Source organism: Phyllostomus hastatus, unplaced genomic scaffold (genome assembly GCF_019186645.2).
Source record: "Phyllostomus hastatus isolate PE091 unplaced genomic scaffold, TTU_PhHast_1.1 phas_scaffold_78, whole genome shotgun sequence".
NCBI lineage: Eukaryota > Metazoa > Chordata > Mammalia > Chiroptera > Phyllostomidae > Phyllostomus > Phyllostomus hastatus.
Genome location: NW_025334041.1, coordinates 5,719,207 through 5,733,071, shown reverse-complemented (window position 1 = coordinate 5,733,071; position 13,865 = coordinate 5,719,207). Strand labels below are relative to the sequence as shown.

The 13,865-nt window shown below is 51.7% G+C and overlaps 1 protein-coding gene across 6 annotated transcripts in view; it reads right to left on the bottom strand.

Moving 5' to 3' along the window:
- The window catches only part of ELMO1 (engulfment and cell motility 1), a 472,430-nt gene that overhangs the window by 300,624 nt on the left and 157,941 nt on the right, over positions 1 to 13,865 (bottom strand). For all 6 annotated transcript variants that reach the window (XM_045828139.1, XM_045828136.1, XM_045828134.1 and 3 more), the window contains one exon: positions 9,651 to 9,820. In XM_045828139.1, the coding sequence (XP_045684095.1) occupies positions 9,651 to 9,820 (170 nt within the window). The remainder of the gene's footprint in view (positions 1 to 9,650; positions 9,821 to 13,865) is intronic.

Genomic DNA, 13,865 nt, shown 5'->3' with positions numbered 1-13,865 from the left:
CAAAATTGAAGAACAATCATGTGAGGAGCAGGTTGGACGGTGATGACTTTCACACAAATTACGTGTCTTGAAGAAAGACCTGGCTGCCGTGATGTAAGGGAACCTTACCCACGCCGAACCGTTATTCAAAGAAATATACTGGTGTTCACTAATGACAAGAAACAATCAAAAGACAAGATTAAACTACTGTGACCAACCCATGACATTTACTCAGGAGTAAAGGCAACGAGAATACTCCACTTGCCTCAGAACGGACTTGAGTCCAAGGCAGAAAAATCCCGAGAGGTAAGAATGGGTACATTTTCAATGAAAAGGGTGAAGCCCTAACAACCAGACTGGTTGTTCTTAAACATATCCTCAATAAGGAAGACATTGTGGCCTTTCTTGGGTAAAATGCCCACTGATTTTACTTTCACTTTTCTTGAAAGAAAAAAAAATCTGAAGGCAGACATGCTGGGACCCTGCAATAGTCTTGGACAACAGATGGGACACCGGGGTGGTAGCCTGCAGAAAAAACAAGTGTGCAGGAGACAAACCTTGTCTGCAAAAAAGGCCAATGATGCTTCTTAAAACCCTGGGGTCACGAAGACAGGGGAGCAAGTGCTTCCAACCTCATCCAGCCACCTGCATTCCCCAAGGCTGCCAAACCTCTCTGGCATGAAGTACCTTCTTCCCTCTGCACTGCCTACACGACCCCTCCTGTCCAACCAGCTAAGTCCTGCCTCTGGAGCCTCGCTCTGATGTCCCGTCCTTGACTGGAAGGAGCCCACCCATGTCTGTCCGTGCTGAGACATCTCACTGTCTGCCCCGCTCCCTGAGGGCAGAGCCTCTGCACTGTGACCCACCCCTCTGATGCCAGGCGCATGCAGTCGGGGTAGGGACTCGGTAAGGGGTTGCTGAATAATGTGGCTCTTCAACAGTTAAGTTTCTGCCCTGGCTGGCGTAGCTCAGGGGACTGAGCACGGGCCGAAACCAAAGTGTCCCAGGTTCGATTCCCAGTCAGAGCACATGCCTGGGTTGCAGGCCATGGCTCCCAGCAACCACACATTGATGTTTCTCTCTCTCTCTTTCTCCCTCCCTTCCCTCTCTAAAAATAAATAAATAAAATCTTTTAAAAAATGGCTTTGTCAAAAAAAAAGTTAAGTTTCACATTTGCAACCACATACGATGTAACCAACCACTTCAGAAACCTAACTGACCACACAATCAGATCTGGTTTTTGGTAAAACTGGGGGATTAGAAATGTATATAAAGAGATATTCCTCTTCCTTCCCCCTCCTTTACTTGTCCTTCTTTTTAAAAAAAATGAGTGTCCCTGGCTGGCGTAGCTCAGTGGATTGAGCGCGGGCTGGGAACTAAAGTGTCCCAGGTTCAATTCCCAGCCAGGGTACATTCCTGGGTTGCAGGCCATAACCCCCAGCAACCGCACATTGATGTCTGTCTGTCTGTCTGTCTGTCTGTCTCCCTCCCTCCCTCCCTTCCCTCTCTAAAAATAAATAAATAAAATCTTTAAAAAAAAAGCTAATGTTTAAAAAAAAAAAAAATGAGTGTTGACTTCCTTCCTCCTTTGAAGAGCCCTGGGCAGGGTGAAGGAGCAGGTGGCCACTGGGGGGCAGGCTTGAGCACAAGTGGGCCCTCTTGGCAGGACTGACATCACCTTCCACTCAAGGACCTGCGCCTCCTTGGAGAGAGGACTCCAGCCAGGGCTGGGGCAAGGACCGATCTGGGTAAGTCTGGACGTCTCGTGGAGACAGAAAGTAGAGAAACGGTCCAAGAAGAAGGGCAGACAGGTCAGAAGGACAAAGAGCACAGTTTGAAGATGGTTCGACAGCCAAACCTGGGACAAACTGAGCATCAAAGTAAATAATAATGGTGACAGATTATAGCCCATTGAAGAAAAAACAGGAACAAATAAGTCCCCATTGTTTTCTAGACAACGTGCCGGTATTGTTGGAGAGCCAAGTCTCTGGGGGAAAACAGACCTCATTGGTACGATTTTCCATGGTGCAACTACTCCAAAATTATTTATTCATTGATCACAAAGGGGGGGCATTACAGTGCCAACACCTGGAAGATGCTATGTTAAGCGGTCAAAGGGAAGACCAGTAATGAGACAGAAGCCTCATGTGTGTGTGTCATTAATAGGGTGCAATTAAAAACACGCACACACACACAAGCATCTGGGATATCCCAGCCAGAGACATACACATAGGTCTAAACTTTGGGTAAAACTGGGGGCGAGTGTTTCTACGGAAAATCACGCAGTGTCTGCATGGAGAGCACACTCCTGGGTTCCCCCACTGCAGCCTTATCGTCCAGCTGATGCGTGTGCACATGCTGTCCTGTCTGTTAGCAATCTGACTTCTTCCCTGAAGGTGAAAAACCCAGTTTTGTCTCCGTTTGCAATTCATTTCAACATTCCTGGGCTCCAAATAAAGTTGAGCCCTTTTAACTTTTCCTTTGAAATGGTGAAAACATTGTGCCTGATTCTCTCGTTTCCCACGAGTGAAATGAATTCTTTTAACATGTGTTCATTTTTATGTACAAGCCATGCTTTTATCTAATTCCTGAAAATTACCTTTAATAAGTGACCTTTGAGCAAACCCAAACTGGATAGTCTACAAAATGGCTGACCTATGTTCTTAAACAGCGCCCAGGTCATCAGTGAAAAGAGCAACGAAAGGAGTTCCAGACGGAAGGAGATTGGGAAGAGATGGCCAACTGCATGCAAGGTGCTGCCTTCAGTGAGATCTTTGTACTGATATTAAAGGACACAAGTGGGAAAGCCGATGAAACTTGACCTCGTGACTTTTCCCTTCAGTGTGTGAATGCTAAATTAATTAAACCAGGAGGTCAGTGGACGGAGGCAGTGCTAATGCCTTGGTGGCCTATGAAAGCCAACCCAAAATTTAAGCCAGTCATTGCCTCAAGATTTCAACCAATCACAGCCAACTAGGCTTTAACTGTAGCCAATCAAATAATTTCCTTGTATTGCTCCACCTCTTCTCTATAATAGCCTTTCCCCTGGGGCAGGGGCATCCAACCTGCGGCCTCTGGCCCAGGATGGCTGTGAATGCGGCCCAACACACAATCATAAATTTACTTAAAATATTGTGACCTTTTATGTGTGATTACGTGTCACAATGTATTTAATGTGTGGCCCACAGACAGCAGAAGGCTGGACACCCCTGCCCTGGGGCATCTGCTGGGGCAGAGTCCCTAACCACCTCCAGTTTGGTGTGATGGATTCGAGTTGATTTTTGCTCAAATAAATTCCTAGAATTTTATTATACCTCAGTTTATCTTTGAATGGAAACATTTCAAAATAAATCATGTGAAGCGTGTGTGTGTGTATGTAAGTCATACATAAAAGTAGTCCCTGAAATTTTTCAAAACTGCCTTCTGGCCCAGGTGCCTGAGTGCCCTCGGGTTTCTGTGTGTGTCCCACCTTCCCGGCCGCCCTTGGCCTTGGCTAGTTGCCCCTGACCAGAGAGCAGAGAGAAATTCGGTGCCGTGTCACAAGTCACGGTGTTTTCCTTCTCAACTTCCTCCCGCCAGCTTCAGGTGAAACAAAAGCAGAAGAGGAACTATCTTGTTGCCATGGCTGTTTTCCTGAGGTTCTTTTCTCTTTGGGTGTCACGACACCCCTTTCTAAAGCAACGGGACATGAAGCACAGATGTTTCTGGAACGGCTGATGTTTCAGCGTGGCCCCACGCCCCTCCTTCCAGCCCAAGAGATGGCCTTCTTTCACAGCAGAAGACAATCTCTCCGATCAGGCTGGGGGAGGCTCCTCCTTTCCATCCCGGGAGAGAGGCACAAAGACACAAACAAAGCAAACAGTGGTGGGGCGGAGGCAGATCGAGTTTGGGGAAGTTTCTGCCCTGGGGCCCCTGACAAAGCCCTAGAAGGTTGGCCCTGTTGGCGTTTGTGATGCAAATACGAGTGGGGCCCCAGCAGGCAGCTAGCTCCCCTGAACTCTTGCAGCCCTGCCAGGTGCACGTGCCAGCACCGCAGGCAGGGGGCGCTGCACACCCGCTGCCATGTAGCTGCTGGGCCCACAGGCCACCACCCGGAGCGGTTTCTGTCAGGCAGGGTCTGGGGAGCTGTTTGCTCTTCCAAGGTGAAGTGCAGGCCGTGCACCCGTGACCTGCACGGGGCCTCCCAGAACAGCCCAGGTCAGTAAGCCACACCAAATTCTCAGAAGCAAGAGCATGAGTGACAGCCAATAATCCGTGTCTGTAGGGACAACAGAGTGACTTTCAACAAATAAATTCATCTTCGGTGTGAGGACAAGATTTCAAAGGAGGTCACGCGCAGTCCGAAACTGTCAGCTGCCGCTCTGTATAGCGCCCCCCACCCCCGTGTGCCTAACCCAGGGTCAGGAGTGTTGGGCACTCAGACAACACCCCCTTTGCTAAGTGAATATAAACCCACAGATCCATTCTCGAGGGTGAGCTCTGGGCCACATCAAGGACGAGTCATCGTACAGGAAGCCCACCGCCAGGCACACCTGAATCTGCTCCCGGAAGAAACGGATTCCAGCAAGGAGAAAATGCATCAAATAATGAAAGTTTAACAGGAAACTGTTCATGTGTTAAGGAATGATGTCCACAATTTTTATAAACACACACACACACACACACAGAAGGACCGTCTCTTCTGAGTCATGTGTATGACAGAATGGGGAGGGAACTAATAACCGATACAATTAATGTGTTTGTTTTTAAGACCATTATTACTTGGGGGCTTTCCCTGTGTCTAAAATAACCGTGGGACCCTTTCCACTGCCCCTGATACAACCAAACTTGGCCAGAATGGCTTCAAACCGAGCAAACACAAAGTACTTATAAATCCCCCAGGTGAGGGGGAGCTCACACCCCTCACTGCTGTTTTTCTTAGGAAAGCTGGAATCCCTAAGGGACCATCAGCTCCGTATTGACCAGAGTGCTAGAAACGGACACTGTCATGTCCCCAATGGTCACATACAAATTAGGACATTTCAGCAAGCTATTGGGGACGTTCTTATTTTGCAACAGCTTTAAAACTGGGCATAGTCTCTGAATCGGGAATTTGACTCCAACAAAATAATTTAGATTTTCACAATGATTTTGCTAAATGAAAAGCTGACTGTGAAATGCTCACAATCATGGAAAAACCCCGAAAACAACGTAAATGGTCAGCAGCAGGGAGACAGTGAACCCATCCTTCCCATTTTGTTATAGTGTGTGTCCACTGAACCCTACCGAGGCTTTAAAAAGGAAATAATATGCAGACCACAAATATGGCGAGGGGCCTGGTGTGGGGTCACACGGAAATACTGACAGATGCGGAAGGCGGGCTACCGAGAGCACAGCTGTTGCAATTCCCGTGTGGAGGCCTGCGCTCACGTGTGGGGATGTGAAAGAACACACGAAAAGCGTGTACACCACCAAGTGACCAGCGTCTGCCTCGGGAAAGGTGGGCCAGGTGCGATTCCTACTTTCCTGCTTCTTAACAATAAGTACTTTTAAACAATAACTAGCATGTCCATTAAGGACGGAAGACTAATTTTAAAATATTGACGTTTTGTAAATGCGCACATGGAGCTCTTCACTCTAGACTTTTCTGCGCAGGGTGGTGCTAACAGCTTCCTCAGGTTCCAATGGAGGAATTTTCCCATCACGTTGCCAAGTGTTGCGGGGGGGGCACTCACGGTGCTGCCCGTTCGTTCTGGGAAATGCCCCCACCCCGGCCCCGCTCTCCGGCTGTTCACTGGAGAAGGACGTAGGGTGAGCTGCCTGCCGTCTGAGTGCACAGAGGAACACACCGAAAACACACAGTTTCAGGAAAACCCGTGAAAAGCAATGCTATTCACCACGTGGAACTGAGAGTTGCACGCACAAATTGTTCTTCTTTCCAATCAAATAAAATACATTATTTCTAGGAAATCTCTTCATGTCCATTTTTTGAAAACTCTGTCCATTCTGGAACGTTCCCTGCCATTTCCTTACTCAGGTTGGGGCACCACGTCCCCCCACAACCTCAGTGGCTTCCACCCTTACTTCCATGTCAAGCTGAAACCAGGGACGGGATTTCCAAATTCCACCAGGGTAGAAAAATTAAATCCAGGTTTTACATGCGGTGCTCTTGCCAAAGGGACAGACACTTCCCATTGCTCCTGTGTGGTGGATTCTGTCCCATGGCCCCTCCTGGTACCAGCTGGAGAGAGACCTTTAGCAGCTCAGCCTGGGGTAATGACATGCGGGCCGGTAATCTCTGAATCTCATTACGGCTCCAAGTCGGGAGATAAATTCCAGCCGCATTTCTTCAGCATTTCCTCACATTTCCACAGGTCCTGCCTAGAAACCTCTGCCTTCCCCAGCTGGAAGTCCGCCCAGGGTCCTGACTACATGCCTCCCAACCTGTAGGGTCGATTTAATTTGTGTGGTCTCCATTCCAAAGGTTTCCTGTTAATTAATTAAAGTCTGGCGCGAAGTCTAATTGAGAAGCCAGGTTTTCCTTATAAGAAAAATGTCTTTCTCTTTTCTTTTTCATCTGAGCAAAAGATCTGGGGGGGGGGGGGGAAATAGCCGAGGATCAAATGAGCAGCTTCTCAGGATGAGCGGCAGAACCCCGCAGAAGGAGGGCAGGAGGCCGTGCGTGGCTTTGAACTTATGTCAAGTGGTGAGCAGGGCAGGCCAGGCTGATCCAGAGAGACACCCGTCCTTCCGAGTAACACAGCGTGCTGGGGAGAGGGATGCCGGGCAGAGCTCACCTGAGACCTGGCCTTCGGTTCTCTTTACCTGTCTAAATCTCGGCCCTATGCAACAAAGCGGGATGGCTTATGAATTATAAATAGCTAAATGTTGCTTCGAGTAGAATGGGCTTTTTCACAAAAGGAATTCGATGACTGTGGCAGCCTTCTAGTTGTTTGGTTCTGACGTCCTCTCAGTAGTCCCCAGTCTCTCATCTGAGGGATGTGACTCTTTGGGGCCCCCTAGAGACGGAGGTAAGTCATACGGCGAGGTGATGGCACGGGTAAAAAGTAGTAATGTCGAAAGACAAGTACAGAGCATCTTTCTTTTTAAGCAAAATGGGTGCTGTCCCTTCGATGAGTGTTCTGGGCTCAATGATGCGCCCCTCAAAATGCGAATGAGGAGTCCCTGACCCCCACTATTTCAGGATGGGGCCGTATTTGGCGAGAGAACCTCCAAAGAGGTGGTGAGGTTAAAATAAGCCATAAGCGTGTGTCCCAATCCAGTCCGACCTGATCAGGGGAGGAGCTGTGGACTCACGGAGACGTGAAGTTTCTCTGCGCGCAGGGGAAAGGCCGCGTGAGGACGCGGGAGGGAGGCGGCCGCCTCCAGACCCAGGGGAGGGACCTCGGAGGAAACCGACCCTGCTGACACCCCCGGACCGTGAGAAGATCAACGGCCACCGTGGGAGCCCCCCCGTCTGTGGCAGCCACAGCAAACTCACATGGTGGAAAACGTCAGAATGCATGACCGCCAGCCTCGAGAGGTGCCAGGGCTCTGCCCCAGCCCTGTATTTGGGGTGCAGTTCACAGGGACTTCAGCCTTCCGTGTGCTTGCCATTGTACCTGGAGTCACCGCGGCAACCCCAGTATATTCACCCCTGCGATCACAACAGCATTCTGGACGCTAGAAAACTTCAGCACCTGGGCACCTCGGTGTTTGCGCCGAACCGCCTCACCTAGGCAGGTTGCTTGACAACCGCGGCCGGGACCTTGCGTTTGAAGGTGTGCCTCCGCGGCGGGGACTCTGATAAATCCAGGAAGGTGGGGCCGTTCTGACCCTCGGAGCACACACGTGGTCATGTGGCCGAGGCCGCACCCCGCAGGGCCCCGCGTCTGGCCAGGAGCAGGGCCTGCTGCGAGCGGCCGTCCCAGGACGTCCTCTGCGGGTCCCAGCGAAGGCGATCGTCACAGCGGCAGCCAGGAAGGAGGGCTCCGACACGAGCCGCCCGGGGCCTCAGCCTGCAGCTCCCGACTCAGACACACAGTCCCCCGTGTCCCTTTCCTTCGTCAGGCCACTGGACCCCTCACCACCTTTTCAGTTTCCCTGCAGCTGCTTCAAGCTCCGGCTGCAGTTTACAGGAACCCCTTCAGGTTCAGATGCCGCCCAGGACCCAGGTTTCTGGGCCCACTCCCAGCTGATACCCGCCAAAAGTGCCACGAGCCACATTCCAGTCTTCATCAAGAAATAAAGGGCACCTGTCCACTGCTGACCCTTCGCAGATGCCCACGCCTGCTTGCCAGTCCCCTGAGACTTGTTACTCGCCCCCATTCCCTCCCAACTATGGTCTCCACTTGTCTGTGAGGTAGGACCCTCCCCTCCAAACTCTACAGAACATTCTGACATGGGAAATATTCCTGTTGCTATACAACATCCTCTCTTTCCATAAGGGGAAAAAAAAAAAGAATCTTTCCCGGGTGCCAAGTGCAGAGGCTAAATAATACCCAGTGTAGGAGGCGGCGGGAAGGAAGAGAGGAAGGAAGGGAGGGGGCTCAGGAGGCTCCGACGTGGAGTCATCTGCTTATTCTTTGAGTCGCCAGGTACTGAAGAGAGATTTAAGGGACCCGGGGTTAAACCCCAACCTTCAAGGATAACCTTTCTGAACACAGGTCTATCTAGCTCCACCCATCGTTAGGTTAGCATATGAATGTGTAATTAACTGAGTCTGCACCTTCACCCGCTCGAACCCGCATGCTCTAGCAGCCTGTGCTGGTGGCACTGACCCGGCGGGAATGAGCTGTGGCCGGTGGCACCCCCCCCCCCCCAACAGCTGGTGGTCCAGGGAGTTTTCTGTCCGCACAAGTAAGAGCTGCACCCAACTGGCTCCTGACACTCCCCCATCCACCCGAGCATCAAAGCCTCCCTGGGAAGGTGAGCCCCGCCCCACTTGAAATGCCCAGCCCCTTCTTGCTCGTCCTGGGACCGAACTCCTTCAGGGCCCACGGACTGACAGCCCGGCTGCAGGGCTCCGGGAAGCAGCGGGTCCGACCTCGAGACCCAAGGCCCTCGGAAGGCATTCGACCAGCGCTGGCGTCTGCCTCTTTAAATTTTTGGACGGCATCTCCTATCTTTTTAAACATTCCCAACTTTGACGCTCTGCACAGTGGGCATTAGATCAATGTTTACTGCGTTTAGTTTTAGATAATTAAGGTCATGTACTTCATCATCCGAATGTTGATGTTTAAACACTGGCTTCAGGGCTGCTATCTTTGACCTGGTTTACAACTCTGAGACTGGAGAAGTTATTCTCAATTCTTTTAACCGAGTCAGGGAGAAGGAATTTTTCTTGTGGATAGATGGGGGATGTAAGGGCTTTCTGTTCTGTAGGATTATTACTTTAGCATGGGAAAGGCCCTGGAAGGTAACGATCTAATCCTTTCCCTCCGAAATGTCAGGTTATCGGACGGAATTCTACCTGCTCTTCGATGCTGGCTCATCGGCGGGCAGACAATACCGTGGTATTTAAATGGCAAACCCGCTCCCCAGACTCGACTGGAAAACCCTTTCTCTATTTCCCCTGAGTCTAGCCGATTTCTGGTCTTTAAAACTAGGAATTGCAATGAAAGGGGAGGAGCGAATGCCCAGCATGACGGAAAGGGCAGGGCAGGCCGGCCGCCCGGGCGGGAGGAGCTTACTCAGTGCCGCTCTCCACCATCTGCGTGAGCAGGAAGATGCCGTCCAGGTTGATGAACTCCTGGGCGAAGGTGACGTCCCGGGACAGGCTGGCCAGGTCCTTCAGGGCTTCCAGCTTGGAGTCCATACTGGACGACTGGATGCGCTCGTGCAGCTGCTGGGCGTTCTGGGCCTTCCCGAGGCAAAGACAGAGGAAACCACAACGAGGAAAAAAATTAGTGTCTCCTCCACCCGGACACAAAGACACAGAGGCCCGAGGCCCAAGACAACAGGTACACCACGCCACGGCGGGTTTCCAGCCACAGCGGTTCCACCTGCAGGCCACATCGGCCATTCACCGGGGGAACGAGCCGGCTGCCTTCTTTTGCTGGGCCCGGACTTCCATCCCTCGCAGACGAGAGCCCGCCCCAGAAACAGAACAGGTGTGGCAGTGAGGACGGGAAGACGGGGAACGTGTTTACCTTTTAAGTCAAATTTTTATCTACACACGACAGCAAGCTGTTTGCTTAGTTAAGCAATTACACAAATTCGTGCAGCGTGTTCACCAGTTCCGCCAATACTCCGAGTGATGACTGCCTACACACGGCGCTCGACAGGCTCGTTAGGCACTCCCAAATCTTTCTGGGTCACTGACCATCTTCCAGCACAACACCGCAACGCTTCTAACTCTCGCTTTCCGACAACACCAGTTTCCCATACACTGGCTGCTTACTGAACGAATTTCTAGCAGAATAATGAGGGAACCAAACCAGTAGCTTCGCCTAGAACTAGGCTACTTTTCGAGGCGTCGGCAGCGGGCTCGTGCGGGCGGGGCGGGAGGGGATGGAAATACACTGGACAAGCTGAACACTTCTGGATGGTAACTTGTCACCTCTCCTTCTCTTTCACCCAGGGAAGGTTTTCCTGTCTTTTAGTCAGGGCAGGTGGCAAGAGAAAAAATTATTCAATGTTCCTGCCTGTTTTTTTGTTTGTTTGTTTGTTTTTTTGCTTAATAGAAGTCAGTCCACATCTGTTGTCATTATTCTCGAACCCCAGCTTTCCATAGTCGAAGCACTCTGCCTTCCTCACACTCCCCCCCTTGGGTGCTCACTCCCTCCTTTGCAGTGACATTGCACTGCAATGCACTGAGGAGGGAGGCAGTGCAATGCATTGCATCAGAGACGGGGGAAGACGGTGTTTGAGCCCAACAGTGAGGTTCTCCTCCTGCACAGAAGCTGAGTAGACATATCTGAGGGCCCGAGCGCGCTGTAACGGAGTGAAGGCTGCTCCGTGGAGAAGGGGGTGCGCACAGGTCCCGGGAGCAAAGGGGCGCCACCTGGGCGGGCTCCGCAGCCACAGCCCCGCCCTCCACGCCCAGCTGCACCCTGGCTGTCGGTGGCCCTGAGGACAGAAGGGGAGGCGACAGGAAAACCAAGGCCACGCTTTAGGGACCAAGACGAGTGAACCGCACGCCCCTGTCACTCGGTCAGAGGCAGACTGTGGTCTGCCATGTACTATAACCAAACACTGACACTGCATCAGAAACCAGAAGAGAAGAAGAAGAAAGGAGGAGAAAGAGAGCCCTCCCTCCGCATTCATTCACCGATCCTCAGTTATGTGACGAATTGCTCAAACCCTGAATCCCGTATTTTAAAAAGGCATAAAAGAAAGCTGAGCAAGAATCACTTTATCTTTTTAAATTGTTCAAGGATATACTAGTCTCTAAAACTACCAAATGGAGGTACAGCATTAGCATTACCATATAATACTTAACCCAAGTGAATCACTTTAAATTCCTAGAAAACCACATCTTTCTTCAAGCAGAAAGTCGCACTGACGTGAGTCACGATGACAACAATCAGTCCCCAAAGGGACCCACTGTCATTACCAGTGTTCGCCCCCACTGTTTGGTGCTGCTGGCATCGGTGCTGGAAACATCACCTGGCGCTCTCTGGGGGCCACGACTGTAAAGGTCTTCATGGAGGAATCCCCGTAACCTGCACAACAGCCCCAGCAGGCGGGTGCCTTCCTCATCATTTCACAAAGGCCACCGAAGTTCAGAGAAGTTAAGTCGTTTGCTCGCGGTCACACAGCTTGCAGCTCTGGAGCTAAGGTAGAACCTGGGCAGCTGGACCCTGGACAACGGGCTGGAAAGCAGGGGGTCTCAAACTGCTGCATGAACAGAGCCACCTGGTGGGCTTCTCAAAACACGGAGTTCTAGGGCCTCACCTAGAGCTTGGGCTCCGCGGGCCTCAGGTGGGGTCCCCGAAGTCGTATATGTAGTGAGCTCCCAGGTGCTGCTGCTGGTCCAGAATCAGGTGCAGGGAACCGCTGTTCCAAACCACTATGCCCCGCCCCCATCTCCTGGTCACATTGGGACATACAGCCCAGCACCCCTGGGTGCGGGGCTCTGATTCTGTCTCCTAACTACCACGGGTCCCCGGCGGCGGCACAAACGCCCCTCCTGGCTGACTGCACCAAACAGGCGATCTGCTTGCCCGTTCAGAAAGTGTCTACATCTCAGCAGAAACGTTTGCTAAGAAAATCAAAAGAGTAAGTCACTAGTGGTGGGGTCCAGGCAGGTGAGATTTGTCCTAGCATTCTTTCCACTTGTGTGTGTTTGAAATGCTACCTGCTTACACGTACAGAATTAGTTCATACACACCCAGAGGCGTGCCCAGAGACAAGAGAACCCTGAAGAGGACAAGTGTCACAAGCAGAGGAATGAAGGCCGAGGCCCCAAACCGCAGGACCGCTAACAGGCTGCCGCTCTGGGACCCAGAAACATTCCTCCAGGACAGTCACACACCACAGCCACACCCTGCCGACTGCCGGGGTCGCAGCCAGGGAGTCACACCCCGTCGCCACGGGAAACAGAGTCCTCCACATGGCGTCCCCCTGTGACGGCCAGCTCCCGGATGCCCGGGCCGAGAAGTTCCTGGGGGGCCACCCGCCCTGTCCTGTGCTCAACACACTGCCTGGGACCCAGCCACCTGCCCTGTTGGCACAGTGGTATCCTTTTTTTTTAAATTTTTTAAAAATTTATTTTTATTTGCAGTTGACACACAATATTATATTAGTGTCAGGTATACAACATGGCAATTAGACATTCACATACGTTACGAAGTGAACCCAGCAACTCCACTTCTGGGTATCTGTCCGGAGGAATCCAAAACACCGAGTCGCACAGACATGCAGCCCCATGTTCACCGCAGGGGCATGTACAGTATTCACCATCGCCCAGACGTGGGAGCCGCCCGGGTGCCCGTCAGTAGACCAGAGGATAACGAAGACGTGGTCCAGTCAGTGGACCGTGACTCGGCCGTATAAAGGAATGAGAGCTGGCCCTCGGGGACAGCACGGACAGACCCGGAGGGCGCCGTGCTGGGTGAAATGCGCTGTGGAGTTCTCCTTCAAGCCGGGTGCTACTCCTCTCCCTGGGTGCCACGAACTGAGGAGTGAACGCTTCATAAAGACGTGGCGTTCCCGCAGTGTTTGCTGTGGGTGAATTTTCCTCTTGCTTTTGAGACACAAGTCAGCCCAGAGGGGACGCCTCACTCACGCGAAGGCAGGATTGTGGGGAGCTGGTGGGTGGGGGTGAGTAACCCCTGGAGGCGGAGCGAGAATGCGGGCTGACCAGCTCTGTTACTGATTAGCACGGCCGCCTCCCTGAACTTCTCCTAACCTCTCTTGGCCTCGTTTTCCCCACCAGCCCACGGAGGAATGGTGATGAGGTCACGTCTGAGGTGCCCTCCAACCCCCCAGAGTCACAGACGGTCTCTCAGGTGGGCAGGCACCCTCATCACCGAGTCTCCCGGGAACAGGTGCCAGACCGGAGTCCGTCCCCCAGACGTGACCCCCAATCAAAACATTATACCCAACTTCTGGGACATTTTTACGACAGTATTTCTGTAGTTGGAACCAGAAATGCTTTCTCTTTACCTTCTCTCATTTCTAAATAATCTGGATATGAAACTCTCATTATAAAAATTAGCATGGGAGGGAAAGTTTTATTATTAAAATAGCAGGTGTTGGTAAGGAAAATGTACTTTTTCGGCATCACGTATGGCCAACAATCAGGCTGCAGAGAATTCTGCTTGGGCTCTTGATTCAGACAAGCCCTACGGTTACTCATGTCTAAGCCGGGCCCCTGCAGAATCAGACAGAATCCTCACTCCTGACGGAAGAGCTCTTCTGGAAGGGGCACCCTGGGTGCGGTGCTGTTCTGTGCGTGTGGG